At 46.2% G+C, this 21,811-nt stretch overlaps 1 protein-coding gene across 2 annotated transcripts; it reads right to left on the minus strand.

Moving 5' to 3' along the window:
* Positions 1-4,531: 4,531 nt before the first annotated feature.
* On the minus strand, positions 4,532-20,492 carry fsd1 (fibronectin type III and SPRY domain containing 1). 2 transcript variants are annotated; one of them, XM_042342703.1, is made up of 13 exons: positions 20,276-20,492; positions 15,797-15,892; positions 14,437-14,568; positions 13,745-13,846; positions 12,856-12,878; positions 11,308-11,429; positions 9,920-10,129; positions 8,797-8,895; positions 7,817-7,976; positions 7,117-7,199; positions 6,393-6,644; positions 5,993-6,081; positions 4,532-5,299 (listed from the first exon to the last, which is right to left on the minus strand). In XM_042342703.1, the coding sequence occupies exons 1-13, from the start codon at positions 20,291-20,293 to the stop codon at positions 5,189-5,191; spliced, it is 1,497 nt and encodes a 498-aa protein (XP_042198637.1). In that variant the 5' UTR covers positions 20,294-20,492; the 3' UTR covers positions 4,532-5,188. The 2 variants fall into 2 exon arrangements, with proteins under 2 accessions (XP_042198637.1, XP_042198638.1); XM_042342704.1 differs by lacking the exon at positions 20,276-20,492 and adding an exon at positions 18,293-18,321.
* Between the last annotated feature and the right edge of the window lie 1,319 nt (positions 20,493-21,811).

Below are 21,811 nucleotides of genomic sequence, written 5' to 3' on the forward strand. Positions count from 1 at the left end.
AAAGAGGGGAAAGAGAGCGTTACTTTTAGTGGCTGACTCAAGGATTTGATTGAAAATGAATCACTACGTGCGTTGACTTTACAATGTGACTACTGGCAATCATTGTGTGTGTTTGAAGCACTAACAACTTCCACCTAAAGCATTTGGTTATCCCAACGGTGCTGATCTTGCAATGAAATGTACCTGAAATTGACCAGAATTGATTTAGAATCTTCCGCTAACCGGAAGCTCCCTGTGACCACCGGATAGAATGAATATACATAAATATATATAAATATTTGCTGTATATTTGAAAATTGTAGGCGATGCTAAAAAAACACTTTTTTATAGGAAGTCATTACGGTTGACAGTAATGACGTTTGTGAGCTGGGTCACAGAAATGCATATTTTTATTTCTTTTGTGTTCATAAAATGAAAATAAAAAGCTTTTTTTTAAAAAAAAACTTAACTGTTTTATAGATACAGCTGTGTTCCCTCCGCAGGGCAAAACGGTGGGCAAATTTCCTTAGGAACCCGGTTGTTGGTCGATTGGTGGATCGCTTTTCCGGGGGAAATAATTTCTTCAAAAAAATAAGAATAATTTGGTCACTCAATCCACGGCTGTTTGTGGAACACTGCTGTGTGCAATTGGCTGCCACATTTCACCCCCAAAATATGCAGTCAATTCACTTTACAGTATTATTAAATCCAAATCCTTGAAACAACCCCGTTGCCACCTTCTTCGTCCCCAGTCAATCCGTGTTCAATCCTGTGAGCCGCTAAGATATTACCCCTTGTGAAGTTGGTGGTGTCATTTGCACCTTTCATTTAAAAAATGTCTCACCAGAAAGAGCCCGTGGGTTCACTAATGAACGTGAGTTCACATCTCAACAGATCAGGGTCCTGTGTTACTTCTCTCACCCCCCGCCGCCATGGCCTTCGTCTCATTGTTGCATCCTGTAGCTCAGTGGTTAGAGCGCTCAAGTGAGAGGATCTGAGTTCGATTCCTAGCAGGGCAAAACCTTGGGCAAGTTTCCTTACCCCACACGCCTCTGTTCACCCAGCAGTAAGTCGGAACCTGATGGTTAGTCGATAAGCGGATCGCTTTCCCGGGGGTAATAATCTCTCCAAAAAAAATGTGACCACTCAATCTACGACTGTTTGTGGGACGCTGCTGTGCGCAATTGGCTGCTGCGTTTCATCCACAGAATATACAGTCAATTCACTTTGCAGAATATTCTGTGAAGTGCTTTGAGATGTCTCGATGATGTGATAACTCAATATCAAATACAGGATTGTTATTCTCTCTCCATACAGTCAAACGCGCCTAAAACATACCCTTCAAATGGCTGTGTGACACTCTGACATTACAACAACAACAACAACAACAAGATTCCATTTATAGAGCTCCTTTCACGTCGGGAGGACGTCCCAAGGCGCTGTACAGTTGGGTCAGGACCCGAGCATTGGGGGGAAATGGTCAGGGTGAGGGGAGGGAAGGGAGTGAGCGAGGAGGGGGTAGAGAGTCGAGAGGGGAGCTGAAGGCTCGGTCAAAGAGAAAGGTCTTGAGACCGGCCTTGAAGGAGGAAAGGGAGGAGGCGGCGAAGGCATTGGGGGATAGAGTTCCAGAGCCTCGGGGCTGAGAGGCTGAAGGCCCGGCCACCGATGGTAGGGCGGTTGGGAGGGGGGATGTGGAGCAGACCGGAGCCAGAGGAACAGAGGGTACGGGCAGGTAGGTAGGGGGATAATAGGTCGGAGAGGTAGGAGGGAGCGAGGCTGTGAATGGCCTTGTAGGTGAGGATGAGGATCTTGAATTACATGAAGGATGCTGTAAAACTGCAACTTGTTGGGCTGAGATAAGCAGCTCGCAGCCTACATCGATGCGTCAACACTGAAGCTAAACCATGCCAGATACCCACAACAGATAACTTTAACTGTGAGAAAGTGGTAGCGTGGTTTGGTTTATCTTTGAAGAGGTAAAACTTAAGACCCGACTCAGATCACCTTGTACTCAATTGATGCACTGATGCCATTACTGTGACCTCCACACACACACACACACACACACACCACCAGTCTTGTGTGTGTCTGTGTGTATATATATATATAAATTTAAAAAATCAGTGAGTGGAGGAATTCTTTCCAACAAAAGTGGCTCAAAAAACACTCAACGACACACACATCCAGTTTGTAGTAAGCAACTGAAATGAACAATCCTTAAATAAAGAAGGCTCACACCCCTGTATTTAAAGAGCCTAATTTGCACAGTGGAGAGCCCAAAGTGACTAATTCTCAGGGAACTTAAACATGCAGCGACAATGTCATTTAGTAAATAATAATTTCACAGCCTCCCTCCTGCCTGCTCCAGTTATATTCTAGCTCCTTGCACCCTACTTACCTTGTCTCAATGTGCTCGTATATTTGGACATCTAGTAATTGGAAGAAGAGATGATAATAAAACATTCAGCACTTTAATTAATGGCTGCTTTTGTAAATGCAAAGTGTTTTGTTAAGTGATCAATGTGACATGAGCACTGTTCTGACCATTCCATTACACCAGCAGGTTACTCTGCCGACAAGACCTTACACCCAAGACACTGTTACGTCGCACAAAGAAAGGATGAGAGAGAATTATTTGGGGAGGACGAGTTTGCAGGGTTTGGGAGAGAGCGCGGGGGAGGTGGATTGATTTGGAAGCTCTTTTCAAAGAGCAGGCACAGATACGATGGGCCGAATGGCCTCCTTCTGTGCTATATAATTCTATAGTTCTATGAGAGAGAAGGATGAGTGTGTGTGTGTGTGTGGAGGGGGGGGGGGATAGAGTGGGATGAGAAAAGGGAGCTGAAATTGCGCAAAACTGCTAGTTCTCCTGATTCTGCCATTGCACAACCTTCACCTCATCCCAACCCAGGAGTGCCACTGACCAGGACACAAGCAGCTTTGTGTGAGTCATTTTAATACAACAGTAAATGTTAAACAGTGAGTCACTGATTCCCCATATACATTCCACAAATTGGACATTGCAGCCAACGTATTAATAATTACGCCATAAACCCAGAAGGAAATTATTTTTTTTACAACAATATAATATAAATGACCAGGTACCAAACGTTCCCACCCAGCCTCCGTTTCGCTCTAAAAGACACCAGCAAGTATTAGTTCAGTAGAATTACAAGTTGCTTCTTATTTTTTTTAATAAAAGCCGCTAAAGTCAGTGTTATAAAAATCTCACTACCTCTGTAACCCCTCGGTCCTTCCCGATTAACATCTTCCTTCAGCGTCAGAGGGAGGGAGGGAGGGATTGGCTCTGCACCACTTGCGACGACACATGGGCAGAAATTCCATTCCGCTTCACTTGACATCTCCTCTGGCCACGGCCAATAACAGGACACGCCATTGCACCAGATGTAAGGCGCTATGCGGAACTCTGAATGAAATTTCCACCCGGTTTCAATGAGTTAGTCGGAAGTTGCCTACAATTTCCTACAAATGCAATGGCATTTCCCCACCTCCCACCCCCTTCTGGGACAATGCCTCTCTCCCAGAGATAATGGGACCAAACACCGGCTCCTCCCCACCCCCCTCCCCCCCCCAGATAATGTGGCTTCTGGTGAAATGACCCCTCTGGGCTATTTTATCAACAGCAGGTAGTGTCCTAGGCTCAGGTAATTGCCTGGTGACACAATCCAATGCAGCACAAGGTCCTGACCTGCTGCGTAACAGCAGAAACAGCCAGAAAAACAAATACATTCGTCCAAGCAGGAACTTTACTCAAGAGTCTCCGATTCAGCACAAACTACAGTCATCCGGACAGACACCCAACCCAGTGATCACCTGAAGTACCGGAACCGCAACAAAAGATCTAAATCGCTTAAAAATTCACCATGGTTACCAAGCAGCAAGCAGTTTAATCCACCAGGGTACAAATGGGCCAGGAAAATGTTAGACGGCAGAATTGGTACGTTCATCCATCCCCAAAACAGCAATCAATCCCTGTCAATAGTTACTCCAACCAGTCGCTCTCCCCCAGAACCAGTATCTTAATTCGACCAAAGAAATAATCCTAGTCTATGGGAAAGTGGCAAGTTCTTCAAAAACTAGATGTCCTCTTGGGACCCATGGTGTTTTGGTCAGGAAACGAGTCTTTTGGAAAGACTGAAATGTTGGGATTGTTTTTCTAGCTGATTTTACCTCCCACTACAATCTTAAGTAACATCAGGAGTCAACGAGGGATCAGTATTTATCCTCAATGTTTGAGTTGACTCCATATGAGGTGGTTGGTGGGGGGCAGAGGAAAGAAGGAAGAAGAAAGAGGAGGGACAATAGGTTTGGAAGAGCACTGAGACCCAACATAATCTTGGTTGGTGCAACCCATAAAAATGTCCTCCTGCGCTTGATAACTAAGGCGGGTTTTCTTAGACCCAATAATAATAAGGTGCTTTCACCAGAGCAAAGACTTTATAAAACAAGATAACAAGATGGTGGTAAAGACTTTCTAAAACAAGATAACAAGATGGTGGTGGGGTGGGGGGGGGGGGGAGGAGTAGGAAATGAAGAGGTTTCTTCCTAACCTGACTGAGAAGAGATAAGAATAGACATTCTCACAGTTGAATTGGAGCTTTTGCCAAACATGGAGTTGAAGATAACTGCTCAAGAGACTGTTGTTAAATGGGCTGCTCCCCCACTCCCACACTCATAAGAGATGCCTCAACTACCCCTGGAGGAGGAAAAAAAGACAAGGCCCTGAACGAGGTCACATGTATTCCTTCTTAAGTCTCCGAAAATGGACTGACGAACCCGGTTGGATTGGTTGCCCAGAACAATTTACAGAAATGGCCAATTCTTGTACAGTACATTGTGTGAGTTTCTCTTTTCCTATATAAAAAAAATCCCAAATACATTCCCAAATCCATTACGGACATTAAACATTCCGGTGCAGAAACCAAGACGCGGACTAGAAACGGAAGCTGGGTCCTACATTCTCCGTTTCGAAGGCTTCAAAATCTGTAGAGACTTTTGCGATAGCAACACATTTGGTTTTAAAGAAGAAAAGAAAGTTTTCCATCGAATCCAACTTCCCGCACCCCAATGGTGAACGCAGTCCTGGTTTCCCCGACATTCTCCCTACTCCAGGACCGGAACAAGTGGCTTTGCTGGTGTCAAGCCCAGTCTGGCGCGGTTGGGTGTTGGGGCTCAGGGTTGAGCAATGTTAGGTCAGGCTGGCATTGGAACTGCTGGTCCCACTGTTACGTTTCTGCAGGGATTTGACGACACTCGGCACTTGGAGTCCAGTGTGAACCACGAAGCTTCCACACCAGACCTAACCAGAGAGAGAGAGAGAGAGAGAAATATATATTATCAGCTCTAAAAAGATCAATCATCATCATTATCTTCATCAATCGTCAAAGCTTCCTCAACTAGGTACAGGCTCCTCGGATTCTCTCCAGTACCTAGCTTGGGATTGCCAGTTTCTCTGTAAAGCGCTTCAGGACATTCTATCCTACATGAAATACAATGCACAAGTGCAAACTGGGGTACATCAGTAGCCATTTCATTTCAGCACTTTTCCAGACTTAGCTTGCACGTCCGAAGACACATCTTAAAGCGTTTCGAAGTGTAAAATGTATAAACCACATTTTGCGTGAAAATATGGCAGCCACTCGACACACACCAGTGGCCCACAAAACAGCCATGAAGTGAATGACCAATTCTATCAAGTGGATTGTGGCCAGACATGAGAGAAACTCCCTATTTTGTAACAGCACAAGATCTTTAATGTCCACCTGAACATGCGCAGACGGGACCTTAGTTTAACATCTCATCCAAAGGATAGCATCTCTGACATTGCTGCATTCCTCTAGCATTGCAATGGAGCATCAGCTGTAGTCCCACATGCCACATCACTACATACATACAATGTATAATAGACATTATTGTTACTTTCCCACCAGTTGGGCAAATATTAGGAACAATGTCTTATTGTGGTGAAATTGGACACTGAAAGTCAACTCACCATGAAAGCAGGAAGCACGGGCTGTGTGAATTTTGCCTTGAACGAATGAATAAGCTGTTTAGTTCGAGCATTGTAGAACACCAGGTGACCTGAAACACCAGTGATAAGTTAGCAAATCTATTTCAGAAATAGATCACGCACAAACAACGTCAAGCCTCGATCTCCAAACATAATTAAGCCAAAAAGGGAAAGGTCATTGACCTGAAACGTTAACCCACTTTCCTCTCTCCATAGATGCTGCCTGACCTGCTGAGTGTTCCCGGCCACTTTGTTTTTTATTATATAATTAAGCCAAAAACTTCTGAATATTCATCCATCATTATCTCCACCACTCAACCTTTTTCCTTCCTCTCCCCCCGGCCACGATAAAGTAACAGAGCGGATGCAAGGATCCTAGTACCTTCATCATAATTACAGTAGACTCCAATCCTCTCGGGCACAATAATGTCCAGAACCTTTGCCTTGTTGTTGTGCTTTGCTGTGAAGCTGAGCTGTAGCCAGTTATTAAGGTGCAGACACCAGGAGGAGTTGGTCTTCCCCAACTGGTCAAACTTGCCCAAGCTCCTGTAGGCCACTCCTACCAGGAAACCCTTGCTCTCCTTCTCAAACGTGACCTCCCAGTAATGCTGGCCACTGTCAATCAAAGTGTCCCCTGTAAAAGAGAACCAAAGGACCTATAGTCACCCAACTCTAACATTTGACCATTTAATAATAAGCTTTGGATTTGATGTAGCACCTTATCACACTGTTGAGGCATCTCAAAGGGATTCGCAGAATATACTGTAAAAAGTGAATTAACTGGCTGACAATTCCCCCAAATAAGATTGTTCACTCACTCAATGGCTTTTTGTGTGTCTGCGGTGCGGAAATTAGGTGATCTGGGACAATACCCCATGTGAATGCACTATATCAACGCAAGTTATTGTAGTGTACAAGTACTGTCCCATCACCGCACGCGCAACATAACGACTGCAGTGAATTACGCACGTGCAGTGTCGGTTGATTAAATCAGGTTTTATACAAGTTTGCCTGCGACTGAGACTCCGTGTAAATCGTAATGAATGTTACGGTCCCGACTGGTATGACTAGTGAGATTTCCTGTACTCAGCCACGCTCCCGCTTACCCAACACGGTGTACGACTCCGCAGTGAAGCGGTCACGGCTCTGTCGTCCGGACGGTAATCTCTTTGGCGATTGAATGACGCTCCTTAAAGCAACAATGGGGAAAGCATCAAAACCAGAGACAAAGGGCCACAGGTGGGACACACTTAATGTCATGAAGTCATTCCTCGTCCAACGTGCTTATCGTCACTCTTCTCCTCTCCAACCTGGTTCGGTGTCAGGCTCTGCCACTATCAAGTGCTCCGAGGTTTAAAATAATAACGGGATTCGATAGGGTAGATACAGAGAAACTATTTCATCTGGTGGGTGGGGGAATCCAGAACAAAGGGGCATCATTTTAAGATTAGAGCTTGGCCATTTCGGAGTGAAATCGGGAGGCAGTTTTTCACCCAAAGGGTAGTGGAAATCTGGAACTCTCTCCCCCCAAAAGGCTGTGGATGCTGAATCCATTCACACCCTCAAGACTGAGGTGGCTAGATATGGGTTAGGTCAGGGTATTAAAGGATACGGGGCAATGGCGGGTAATTGGACTTAAGGTACAGATCAGCCATGATCTTATAGAATGGCGGAACAGGCTCGAGGGGCTGAATGGCCTCCTCCTGTTTATATCCTGACCCTGAATGAAGCGAGAGCACTACTGACTGAGCCAGGCCGACACCTCTGTCAAGTTGGTGCATCCCTCTCGAGTAACCAGATTCCTACCGTGCAGGGGAATTGGCCGGAGAAGCCGTTCTGCTGCGGTTCTCCTTGCCTCGGGCCTTGATCTCTTGGACTTTGCCCCCCGATGCATCCCACTCCACACTGTGCTCCTCCACCTTCAGGTTCTGGTGGGCTGTCACAGCGTCCAAATTGAAACTAAACGCTGCAAAAAAAAACAAACAGGAAATATCCAGCGGTAACACAATACAACATTACAATTGCACAGCAGCGCCTTTCACGTCGGGAGGATGTCCTAAGGCGATGAACAGTCAGGGATTAGGATCTGAGCTGGGGGCGCAGTCGAAGAGGAGGATTTTGAGATGTGCCTTGAAGGAGGCAACAGAGCGAGGGAGGCGAAGGGGACGTGGAATGGAGGTCCAAAGGGTGCGGGCAGGGACAACCATATAGGTTCAGTCAATGATGTCTCGTAGATGCCATGGCAATGGGGAAGCTCCAAGCCCTACTTAGAAAAACTACCTGTATGGATTTGCTAATAGGGCTGGCAATGTTGTCCTCACTGTAAACATTAGTGATCAGGAGTTTAGTGATGTCAAATTGAATGCGGATGTATGCGGAAGGATTAAAACAAACATAGATCCTATAATCATCGGTACAACTGGGACTGTTGATAAGACTATTCAGAAATGGCTTGACAAGATACCTGATGGAACAAAATATCAATCTCTTAAGGAAGTTCAAATATACTAAGAAACGTAACCTTCATTCATATGGAACGTGGCAGTGTTATTGGTCTGGTTAACCATCACTGAAAACCACTTAGAAACTGCCTCTGCAAAGTGATTTAAACTATAATAACACAATAATAATAGTAACAATAAAAACAGCAGTATTTGATACAACACCTTTCATGTCGGGATAACATCTTTTTGACCCAGATGTTGTTTTGGAAGTTAAAAAAAGAAAGATAATTAATAATAATAAGTTGAAGTTATTAAATTAAGAGTTCAGATCAATCTACAAACCTGTGGTCTCCAATATGATGGGTTCAGAGAATTCTCCAGCCACAGCCTTGTTACAAGCCCTCACACGAACGTTGATGTATTTTGTATCAAATTTCATCGCTGGTAGAAAACAAACAACAACTTGCATTTATTATACCGCCCCCCCCACCCCCCCATACAGGGGAGCATCTCAGAGCGCTGGACAACGGCAGTGGTGGAGAAACACAATAAAATAATTCACTAGACGAACGAAGAGCAAGGTCCATCCAATTCACCTTCCATCATCTTGACAGTTGCGTGACATGTTGTGTCCCAAATTATAGATTATATCCCCAGATATTATTTCCCAACAGAAATAGACTGAGTTTGAAAACTTCCACACCCGACAGAATCCCTTGTGCCAGTTAACGGAAACCAACAAAAGTAGTCACAAGATGCAAAACATGCAAAACACACGATGTAAATTAGTCCAATTGAAACACAATCGTAATAATAATAACCTTTAACAGAGTGCCCTTTTGCATCCAACTGTCTCAAAACCCTCCAAGATTTGTGTAAAGGTGTAGCTATTGTATATTTTGGGGGCAAATACAGCAGCCGAGCCACACAACACATCCTCACAAGAAGTGTATCCAATGGTATTTGGACTGTTGGCCAGGGCACCTGGATTCCAGTACAACAGGATACGTGAACAATACAGTAAACCTCACACAAGTCGTATCAGTTGGGCCCGAACCCTTAAGACGACTTATGCAAAGTACGAGTTATGTGAAACTTGCACCAGTTACATGAAATTCAATCGGCCTTGGACAGATGAATGACTCAGGCGATTAAACGATTGATAAGGATCAGACTTGTTTGCTGTATACTCTGATGCTGTCGATGGCTCGGGATCTGTCCTGGATCACACTCGACCCTCAGGAATCAGGAAGTAATTTTCCACGAAAGCCTTTTGCCCCTTAATTGTCTGTATTTAAATTTTTTTTGATATAAACGACTGCACCAAGGAGGGGAGTGAGTGGCCAAGATGGTGGTGGGGCTGGGTTTGGAGGAGAGGGGGTGTGTGTGAGGGGAGATGGGGGAAGACAGAGGGAAAGAAAGATGTGCAAGTGTATATTAGGAGGGAAGGGGAGTGATTGATTACCTGACAGAGTAAATTCCTTCTCTTTGATCCCCTCCATCACCATCCAGGGATTGTCCTCCTTCAATCTGGGTGCTCCCTCATGGTTGGTCTTGCGATGTTCTAGCACATAGTGATCGATCTTATTGTCCTCCTCAGGCATTCGCCAAACCACAGTCACACAGTTATCAGCGACCACACACTCGGAAACGTCGATCTCAGGCATGTCGGGCACTGAACACAACAAACAAGAACTTAATAATAATACTAAATAAATACAGGGTGACCAAAAAGTCTTATTTTTCAGTTACCCTATTATCTAAAAAAAAATCATCATTTCTTTAAGATTTATTGGACATTGTAAATGACATCATGACTTTTCGGTCAACCTGTAATAATAATATTAATAATAATAATTCTGTGGGATACTGAACCACATCAGTTATGTAGCTGGTTAGAATCCAGCAGTTACCCCAACGCACACTCTGGGATCCCCACCAAGCCTGGGCTCTTGTCAACCTACGACTAATACATTCCAGAATTAGGATAAGCAGGAGTGTCCCTCCAGGGAGTGAGCGCTCATTCCATTCCAACAACCTATCTGAGGGATTTCTGTAGGTGGGATGCATGGAATTTCCAGCTTGATTTGGATTCTTATAAGCACGGTGATGGGTTTCCGTGTGCCTCAGACACCCGGCTGACCAAAAAAAAATCACATTGAGATGTCTCAAGGCACTTCACAGGATATTTGTTTTTGTTGGGAGCCAGTTTGTACACAGCAATCCCCCACAAACAGCCATGAAGTCAGCAAACAATTATATTTTATTTGATGGTGTTGGAGGTGGGGGGGGGGGGGAAAGAAATCGATGGGCAGGACTTGCATTTATACAGCGCCTTCACCAACGCAGTGCAATTCTCTGAGCAAGGGAGAAGGGAAGGAGGTGACCGTAGGCACGGCCAAAGAAGATGGTCTCACGGTGTGATTTTAAGATGAGTTAGACCCTCACGTTGAGATCATTTTGCTCAGCTGTGAAGGCTGTCACACCGGCAAGACAAGAAAGTTACACTAACTTTGCACTTGTCCATTGTCTATTCAAGTCACGGTGAGTCACTGCTTTGTGCTAAGGAGGTGCAGTTGGTGGTGGCTACCAAGGAGTTCTATACATGTCTGGTCTCTATTGTCCAGTGTGGAGTGCACACACTCCTCAGAGGAATATACTTTGCTTAACAATCCCAGGACCTGGGGGGAGCCTAGAGTGTGTATTGGGGTACCACCGTAGTTTAACCAGCTAAAGCAAGGCAGTTGCCATCACAAAACAGGAGAACAAAACAGCGAAAGGGACGACGGTTCAGGAGAAAATTCACAGGAAGCAAAGGCGGAAAGCCGTTTTTAGTTTAGTTTACGTTCTCACCCGGCAAAAACTTCAGGGAGTGTAGAATCTTCCTCTCCTGTGAGAAGTCGACCATTAGGTGGCTCATGTTGTCACTGGCTTTGGCCTTCAAAGACAGCCGGAACGCTGGTGCCATGGTAACGCTGCGGAGAAAAATTATAATAAACAGTCGCTCAAAACACTTTTATTGTCAACTCAACCTTCCCTTCCTTTCAGTTAGCAACGAAGCTCAAATCTGCCAAACACTTGATCACTGCTTCCCACCACCCCCGTCAGGAAAGGCACTTCTATCAACCTCTGGTGAACTCCTAGACAGGAGTGAGACAAGACGACACCAACGCGTTTTATTCAGGTGCGAAACACTTCCAACATTCTCTCGATTTATTTAGACAGAGGGTTAAAAACAAGGCCTAGCTATTCAAAGTGCTCAGTGTGCTTTCCTGGTCTGCCTTACATTTTTGGGGGGGCGTTTGGGGGCGCGGGGGGTGGTCAATCGGGTGTCTGGCACTCGCGGAAACCCATCACCGTTGCTTAAGAGTCTCCAAACCAAGCTGAGAATTCCATGCATCCCACCTACACATGGAAATCTCAGAGATAGGTTGTTTGAATGGAATGTCTCTCTGTCTCTCTCTCCCTCCCTCCCTGGAGGGACGTATCTTGCTTACCCAATTCCGGAAGGTATTAGGCGCAGGTTGGTAAGAGCCAAGGCTTGGGGGGAGCCCAGAGCGTGGGTTGGGGTAGAGGAGGAGACGGATGGGTTAGTCCCAGGTTGTCACATACTAGTGCCTGAAATGAACGCACAGCCTCGATGGCCACATGTACTCATGGGAGTGGCTGCATTCCAGACTCTCGTAGGAAACCTCGCGCAGATTATACAAGCAAACTCTCGCTCTTCAAAGCGGATTGAAAAAAAAAGTTAAAACGGAACAAGACATGTGGGTTTATCAATGGTCAATTAAGGCACTTTTTTAAAAAAAAAATTCAGTCCAGATCACTCCAATGGAACCAAAAGACCCCAGTGAGAAAGTCACTCCAAGAACCTTAACCCTTTCTGAAGTCACCCCCCCACCTACATTAAATTACCTACATTATAATCACCCGGGGGTGGGGGGGGTGGGGGCGGGAGTCGAGATATGACAGCGAGTAAGGGAAACGGAAGAGCTGCAGCGGAGTGTACTCTTCTTGATCGCTAACTAACCTTTGCTGTAGATGACCTGGGAGTGTGGACAGACACTAACACTGAGTTGTGCAAGTGTTCGTTCGAACACTCACGAGCACTTATTAAATGATCACCGGAGGCATAAAGAAACTGTGGATTTTAATTCCTGAGAAAATGATGCATCAGGAACGACGACTTTTTAAAAATAAAAAAGTGTAACCAGCGTCGGAAATCAAGCTCCAACAGCAATTTAGATCGAACAGAAAAAGACGTGAAAAAGATACAGGACTTGAAGGGTTCAGCTTCAAGCAAGTGTTAAACAGGCATTTAGAACAACAGATGAGAATGACAAGCAGTCACGGGTTAGAGTGATGAGGAATATAAGGAAACAAAATAGGAATTTACAATACCTATCTTTAATCTGCTTGGCAGCCTTTCAGGCAGAGAGAGAGAGAGAGAGAGAGAGAGACAGAAAAGAGTCAAACATGCAAATCAGCAAAACATGCAATTAAAATCAAGCTTCTTCTAAGAGGCACTCACACGACACACTACGTCTCCCCTTTCTCTCCCTCCCACGCGCACATAACATGTGATACGGCGCCTTTCACATGAGAATAATCTTTGTGTTTCGCCCAAATATACAGTCACTTCACTTTACAGTATATTCTGTGAAGCCCTTCTCTGGTCAAAGCTGTGATAGGGCGCTAGATCAAATGCAAGTATTATTATTATTAATTGATACAGCGCCTTGTCAAGCTGTTGAGATGTCTCAAAGTGCTTCACAGGATATAGTGTAAAGTGGATTGACTGTGTATTTTGTGGGAGAAACATTAAGAGGATGACTTAAAATGTTTCTTATTATTTTATAGTAAAATGCTGTGAATGTAAGGGAACATGGCACCCAATTTGTTCACAGTAACGTCTCACAAGCAGCCATGAAGTGAGTGACCAACTTCATTTGGGACCAGGACACCGGGAGAGAGCGTCATAGGATCTTTAACATCCACCTGAACAGGCAGACGGGACCTTGACTTGAAGGCTCCTCCAAAGGATAGAACCTCGTGACAGTGCAGCAATTTTCCAGCACTGCATTGCAGTGACAGCTTAGCCCTAGACTACAACATGTTCAAAATCCCCACCTGGGGTTTGAACCCAGAATCTTTTGATTCAGACCTACCGACAGACATCCAACCACCCCAGGCACACTACACCCACAATACTCCCCCAGGTTCACTCTTTTTTTAAAATAAAAATAACTAAATTCACAGAGATAAAGAAAGATCTCAGGTGACGGACTACCTGATCCAATCCTTCGCAGTTCGCTTTGCCCAGAGTCTGGTCTGCAAATTCCAGCAGCTCCTCAGAACTCTCCAAAGCCTTGTTGCAGGTACACAGCTGATTCTAATGTGGCCAAAGAGAGACGTTACTAGACATCACCCAGTCACCAGACATCTCTCACTCACCCAACAACAACAACAAATTACATTTACACATCGGAGGATGTCCAAGGTGAGGGATTTGGAATTGAACTGGGTGACGGGATCAGGATGGGTGAAGGGCAGGCAGGGTGGGGGTAGGAGGGTAACCAAAGGCGTAAAGAGGGAGGTCTTGAAGGAGACAAGGGAAGGAACGAAGTGAAGGGACTGTGGGATGGAGTTTCAAAGGTGGGGACAGAGAGGCTGAAGGCCCAACTGTTGATGGTGGGGTGGACCAGGCGGCGGACATGGAGCAGGCCGGAACCTGTTGAGCAGAGGGAGCAAACAACTCCCCCGCCTCAACCACCCACCACCACCCCAAGCCAACCCAGCACCAACCCACCCATCACAGCATCGAGCAGTTTCTGCTAAGCCCGATTTCTCTTCATAAAGAGAAACGTCTCGGTGTCTGTCCTCAATCCAAGATGTTGGCGTGCTATTAAAACACTGTTTCCTTCAACACAATCTGCTCAAGGGTGCTGGGTTTGCAGGGTTATTGTGACCAGAATCAGCTACCTGTAACTCGTAGGTTTTACTGGCTCGCTCCTGCTTGATCTTTGCGATCATGTCCTCCTTCAGCTGGTCTAGAATGAAGTACAGGGAAGTGTATTCCAAATCCAAGTCCTTGAGAGCTTTCTCCGAATTCGCCTGAAACACATAAAGAAAGTGTTTGGGAGCGAAACTTCAGCCAGGATCTTCTCCTCCGCACCCACTCTTTCTGTGACAGGTTTCTGCAAACTCTTCTCCCGCAACAGAGGCATTTGCAGAGACTTGTCTCGGAGGAGAGGTGCCGAGGAGATTTATTAGCAATGAAGGGTTTCGCAGTTGGAACAAAGTAGCTTGAGAGGCTCAATTTTTTATGCGGCCTAAAGTGGTAAATAATAATAATAAAAATAATATTTGATATAGCGCCTTATCACGTCTTCGAGATGTCTCAAAGCGCTACACAGAACATACTGTTAAGTGAATTGACTGTATATTTTGTGGGCGAAACGCGGCAGCCAATTGCATCAGCAGTGTCCCACAAACAGTGGTTGATTGAGTGACCAAATCATGAATGAATCAGATAATGTAGATGCATTTAAGAGGGAGTTAGATATTCACATATGGGAGAGGGGACTAGAAGGGTATGGGAGGGAATAAGGAGTGGGTGGGAGAATCAGACGGAGTATAAACATTGGCAATGGACTGGTTTGGCCGAACGGCCTGTTTCGGTGCTGTAAATCTGTGCAAAAATCAATGTAAACTGTAATGCATCGAGATCGCACGGTGCAATCATCACACTCTAACTGTTTAAATGCTTAAGTGTTTGACCCGCGACTGCAGGGGAGTTTGTGGGCCTGGAGCTTCTAGACTTCTCAAAGCACTTCACAGAATATACTGCAAAATTAATTGACTGCATATTTAGTGGGCGAACAACAACAACAAGGTTCCATTTATAGAGCGCCTTTCACGTCGGGAGGACGTCACAAGGCGCTGTACAGTTGGGTCAGGACCCGAGCATTGGGGGGAAATGGTCAGGGTGAGGGGAGGGAAGGGAGGGAGCGAGGAGGGGGTAGAGAGTCGAGAGGGGAGCTGAAGGCACGGTCAAAGAGAAAGGTCTTGAGACCGGCCTTGAAGGAGGAAAGGGAGGAAGCGGCGAAGGCACTGGGGATGGAGTTCCAGAGCCTCGGGGCTAAGAGGCTGAAGGCCCGACCACCGATGGTAGGGCGTTTGGGGCGGGGGATGTGGAGCAGACCGGAGCCAGAGGAACGGAGGGTACGGGCAGGTAGGTAGGGGGATAGTAGGTCAGAGAGGTAGGAGGGAGCGAGGCCATGGAGGTGAGGATGAGGATCTTGAATTCGAGGAAACCCAGGGGCGTAAGTATCAAACACACCTCAACGTTCTGCAGCGTTTGCTTCAACACGTAAATAAAGTTCTGGATTTCTTCATTCTTGACAGCCAGGGGGGTAACAATCTTCCTCAGCATCTCCTGAAGGACATCAAGAATTAATTATTATTATTTTTTTTATTTGGTCAACTGGGTGTCTGACATGTGCGGAAACCCATCGCCACGCTTAAGGGTATCCAAACCAAACTGAGAATTTCATGCATCCCACTGACCAACACGTGGAAATCCCAGAGACGTGTACTGGAATGGAATGGCCACTCTCTCCCTGGAGGGACGCATTCTGCTTATCTACTTCCAGAAAGTAAAAGGCACAGGTTGGCAAGAGCCAAGGGTTGGGGAGTATACGGTGGGGTAACTGTTGGAGTCAGCTAAACCAGTTAAAACTACATAGCTTGCCATCCAGAGCACGGCTTGGCAAGCTTTCCTGCTGCTTGTCCAGCTAGGACCACCCTCCCCGTGAAGGCTTTGGCTTGCAGGGTTAATGGGAGCTGAGTAGGAAGACTCCCTGCCACCAGTGCTGGTCTTTCCTTCCAAGTCCTGCCGATGGGCTATGGTGTGCTGTCACCAGCAGTGCCCTGGAGTACTGCGGACCCACCTGGTTCAGGAACTGGAAGATCAAGACTGCCGCAGAGGGTTGGCTCAATTTCTGCTGCCAATCACGTAACATTTGGAGCCAGTTCAGCTCCAAGGAGACACCGCTTATCTCCCCTCCAGGTGGATAGTCACTAGTAGGTCATTTGACATTCGATATAAGTGGGTTTGAGCCCCCACTAAGTGGTTGGCGGGTACCAGGAACTGGTGCCTGTGAGCTTCCTTGTGGGCAACACAGCAACTACTACAACAACAAGATTCCATTTATAGAGCGCCTTTCACGTCGGGAGGACGTCCCAAGGCGCTGTACAGTTGGGTCAGGACCCGAGCAGGGGCGAAATGGTCAGGGTGAGGGGAGGGAAGGGAGGGAGCGAGGAGGGGGTAGAGAGTCGAGAGGGGAGCTGAAGGCACGGTCAAAGAGAAAGGTCTTGAGACCGGCCTTGAAGGAGGAAAGGGAGGAGGCGGCGAAGGCACTGGGGGATGGAGTTCCAGAGCCTCGGGGCTGAGAGGCTGAAGGCCCGGCCACCGATGGTAGGGCGTTTGGGGCGGGGGATGTGGAGCAGACCAGAGCCAGAGGAACGGAGGGTACGGGCAGGTAAGTAGGGGGAGAGGTCGGAGGGAGCGAGGCCGTGAATGGCCTTGTAGGTGAGGATGAGGATCTTGAATTCGATCCTCTGACATACTATTTTCGTTAGTACTATTATTGCTACCACCATGCTATTATTACCATGAAAGGAAGCATTGAAGAAAACACACACACCCTCAGTAATTCGACTTTTGACTTTTTCCCCTACAGAGGCATTGGGATCCTAAAACACCTCACAATAGCTTTAAGCTGAGTTAAATTTGTGCTCAGAGCAATTTGTGATAGGAGAGTCAGTGACTAAGGGCCTTAGTTATAAAGATAATAATAATAATAATAATAATAATCCTTGCATTTGATATAGCGCTTTTCACGTCGGGAGTCCCAAGCGCTTCACAGAACACACTGTAAAGTGAATTGACTGTATATTTGGGCGAACCCGGCAGCCAATTGTGCACAGCAATGTCCCACAAACAGTCGTAGATTGAAAATGACCAATTTATTATTGTTTTTGGTTTTGGAGGGATTATTATTAGGCTCTGTGTGGAGTAAGGAAACTTGCCCAAGGTTTCGCCCTCTGCCTGGAATTGAACTCAGGTCTCTCACTTGCAAAGCGAGTGCTCTAACCACTGAGCTACAGGACTCCACAAAGATAACCACAAGAACAGTGAAAGGAAGGATATTTTCACCGAGAGAGTTGCTGGGATATGGAACAGTAGGGTCCACGTTAGCTTCCCTTTCAAGAGGGAAGTAGGCAGGAATATGAAGGAGAAGGGCAGAAGGGGAAAGGGGATAAGGTGGGGTAGTGTGGCTGAATTGATCTCCTTGCTCTGTGAGCCAGTGCAGGTTTGACGGCTCAACTGACATCCTTTTGTGCTGCCGATGTTTTCCGTCCTAAGATTCCACCCTTGAATCCTGAGCTACCTGTTGGCAATAGCCCAAACATTTCTGCCTAATGATACGCTCAGACCGATCCTCTTGTGGTGCACTGAGCACCAGGCCAAATGGGAAGCCACAGGTTCAAATCCCAACCTGGGCTGAGTTTTGCCCCCCCCCCCACCCCTCTAAGCCAGGTATCAGTTGGGGCAGCAACTGGCCTCAGTGCCCCAGGGATGGGGGAAGAGGGGGAGGGAAAGGGGAAATCAGCCATGGTTTCTGCTCATGATTGCTATCTAATGACCTTCCTCCCATGTCTCTCCCTCTTCCCTTGTGCAAAGCACTTTGGGACTTCCTCCAGACGTAAAAAGGTGCCATATAAACACAAATGTACAATCGCAAGTTGCTTACAATATAAGAATAATCCTCACATTTGGTATAGCTCCTTATTACATCGTCGAGACATCTCAAAGTGGAGTGACTGTATATTTTGTGGGAAAAAGGTGGCAGCCAGTTTGCGTACAGCAATGTCCCACAAAGAGCCGGGGTGCACAGTTGAAAAGCCTTCAGCCTCAGTCACCGATAATGCAGTCAGCCAGGTATAATAATAATGATATGGTTATCACCGACTCGCACTCAATTCACAGTCATAAATTAAACAAAATGCATCAGACTACAAGCCACTTATTCTTATTCAGCCCGGAATCAGCCAGTGACAGTCTCCCTTCCCCCTCCACCAAAAAAAAATATTGGCAGAGGTTCAATCTTAGGCTATCTCAAGAGCTAGGTAGGCCCTGGAAACCACCGCACACAGTATTAACCACACTCTTTAAAGTAAATGAAAGGATTAAATAGGCTACGTAGGCAATCTTGCTTTCAATTCACTTAAGTGAAGGCAAGATGCTCAGAATGATGCTTTCATTAGCGTGGGGGGGGTTGTGGATGAGGGAAGAGAGAGGCAAAGTAAGGTAATGGGGGAGGATGTAATTATAGAGAGAAGAGACACTAGCAGTACTGTGCTTTTCTGGCCTGGACTCGGGCTGTACTGTATTTGTAAATGTAATAACAAGAGCAGCCACGAATTATAATTAACGCAGTCAATGCATTATTGCACAACCCCTCATTGAAGGCCAGCCAGTAATTCATAATTGATTGAACCCCACGTTGAAAGCGCTGGGGCTTTCTTTATTTATAATATATATATATATACATATATATAAATAAACACACACAAAACAAAACACAGAGAGAGAATGGCAGTGATGCACGTTTGCGAAACGCAAGATTTGCAACGGAATTTGATTCAGGGCAATTTTTTTAAATAAAAGGATAAATAAAGCACAATTTATTAAATATAAAAATAAGACCTTGGATTTGTTTGAAGGTTTTCTTTTTTTTTGGGGGGGGTGGGGGGTGGGGAAGGGGGAGAGGGTGCAAACTGCCTACAATTGGCCACAGCTGATGCTGAAATTGACGAGGAGGCATGTCCATTTTACCTGTGACACTGGTAATAGGTGGAACTCAAGTCATTTGGGTTTAGATACTTGTTAAGCAGTGGTAAGAATGGGTTTCCTGTGTATGTGTCAGACACCCCACACCCCGCAATTAAATAACCACTCTTGTTTCTTTGCCGGGATCTCCCCACCTTCCTCCTCTCCTCTCCTCTCCTCTCGGTCCCTATATTCTATAGGGAATGAGATTAGTTGCTTTCACACAATGCGATGGACGAAACAGAACAGAACCCATTCACCTTGGGTCAAATACATTTGCCAAACAGGAGCATCTCTCCATCTCTATTATTATTATTATTATCATTATCTCCATCTCTCCATCTCTATTATCATTATCTCCATCATCTCCATCTCTCCATCATCCCCATCCCTCCATTATCTCCATCATCCCAATCGTTCCATCATCTCCATCTCTATTATTATTATTATTCTCCATATTATTCTATCATCCCATCCTCCATTATCTCCATCATCCCCATCGTTCCATCATCCCCATCTCTATTATTATTATTATTATCCCCATCATCTCCCATCATCCCCATCTCCCCATCTCCCCATCTCCCCATCTCTCCATCATCCCCATCTCCCCATCTCTCCATCATCCCCATCTCCCCATCTCTCCATCATCCCCATCTCTCCATCATCCCCATCTCTCCATCATCCCCATCTCTCCATCATCCTCATCTCTCCATCATCCCCATCATCCCCATCTCTCCATCATCCTCATCTCTCCATCCTCTCCATCATCCCCATATCTCCATCTCCCATCTCTCCATCATCCCCATCATCCCCATCTCTCCATCATCCCCATCTCTCCATCCTCTCCATCATCCCCATCTCCCCATCCCCCCCTCTCTCTCTCCGCCCTGTAACCCCCCCCCCCCCCCCTCCCCCCTCACTCACCTTATTGTAATCCCCCATCTCCGGGGTCCGGTTTGTCTGATTGATGGCAAAGTCTTTCTTTCTTCTTCTCCCACTGAGACCTCCACAGGAGAGTGGGTTCCCTTTGCATTCCCTTCTCCTCCTCTCTCTCTCCCCCTCTCTCTCTCTGTTCCTATTTAGATGTATATATATATATCACAGCGTTTAAATAAAACCACGAACAAAGCGCAGCGCCGCCCAGAGAGAGAGAGAGAGAGAGGGAGAGGTTTATTAGCGAATCGAGTCCGAAACACTGCGCAAAATCAGCTCCAACACAGACACACGGATTCTGGGAACTGTAGTTACTGATCAGCTGTGGGGAGGCTTCACCTCTCCTCTCCTCCTTCCTTTCTCTCCCCTCTCTTTCTTTCCCCCCTTCTCTCTCCCTCTCTTTCTTTTTTCCCCCCTTCTTTCTTTCTCTCTCTCCTCTCTCTCTTTCCCCCCTTCTTTCCCTCTCTCCTCCTTTCTTTCTCTCCCTCTCTTCCCCACTTCTTTCTCTCCCTCTCTCTCTCTCTTCCCCACTTCTTTCTCTCCCCCTCTCTCTCTTCCCCACTTCTTTCTCTCCCTCTCTTCCCCCCCTTCTTTTTCTTCCCTCTTCCCCCCTTCTTTCTCTCCTCCCTCTTTCCCCCTCTTCTTTCTCTCCCCTCTTCCCCCCTTCTTTCTCTCCCCTCTTCCCCCCTTCTTTCTCTCCTCCCTCTTTCCCCCTCTTCTTTCTCTCCCTCTCCCCCCCCCTTTCTCTCCACCCTCTTTCCCCCCCTTCTTTCTCCCCCTCTCTTTTCCCCTCTCTATTTCTCCCTCTCTTCCCCCCCCATTTTCTCGCCCTTTCTTTCCCCCCTTCTTTCTCTCCCTCTCTTCCCCCCCTCCTTTCGCTTTTATTCCCTTCCCCTTTTTTCTTCCTCTCCAGTGGTACCTGTGGTGGTTGCGAATCCTGATTAAACCCACACCCGGTCAAATAAATAGCCAAATGGCATTTTCTTTAAAAAAAATTGATCTCCTTCCCTCCCATTCCCAGACACACACACACACACACTGCAATTAATTGACAAAAACATGTCTGTTTCATTTCCCAAAGGAGACACAAAACCCCAGACTTATCCAACCCGGTTTAAGGTCAGGAGGAAAGGCATTGCTCCTTTCTTTAAGCCACAGAGAGCTTCTAAAAATGTCCCAGGAACTGACTAAAGCTTTAAAATCCTTCTGCTAACGAAGGAAAGTCTCTGTTACTCTGTTAGATTAGATCAGGTCACTTTCCAACCAATTACTGCTTTGGATGGGCAGAGAGTAACCCTCTCTGTACCAATTTTTCAAACCATTCACCTCCAGGGTTGTCCGCCCCCCCCTTCAAAATGTTGAGTAATAATAATAATTATGTTACAGAACCCATGGCACTGCTCTAAAAGAGAAAGGTGTTTCTCCCAGTGTCCTGGCCAGCAATCCCTCAAATAAAATTGGTCACTCACTTCATGTCTGTTTGTGGGACGTTGCTGTGCCCCAAATTGGCTGCTGCGTTCACCTACA

This window comes from Callorhinchus milii, unplaced genomic scaffold (genome assembly GCF_018977255.1).
Source record: "Callorhinchus milii isolate IMCB2004 unplaced genomic scaffold, IMCB_Cmil_1.0 Scaffold21, whole genome shotgun sequence".
In the NCBI taxonomy this organism is placed as follows: Eukaryota; Metazoa; Chordata; class Chondrichthyes; order Chimaeriformes; family Callorhinchidae; genus Callorhinchus; species Callorhinchus milii.

Bases quoted from the DNA above. Each gene is read 5' to 3' on its own strand.
- fsd1 (XM_042342703.1), bottom strand. The intron at 14,569-15,796 runs GTGTGTTTGATA...TATGTGTTTCAG, and splicing joins AAACGCTGCAGAACGTTGAG to GCGAATTCGGAGAAAGCTCT. The intron at 11,430-12,855 runs GTATTGTAAATT...TTTTCTCCGCAG, and splicing joins GCCAAGCAGATTAAAGATAG to CGTTACCATGGCACCAGCGT.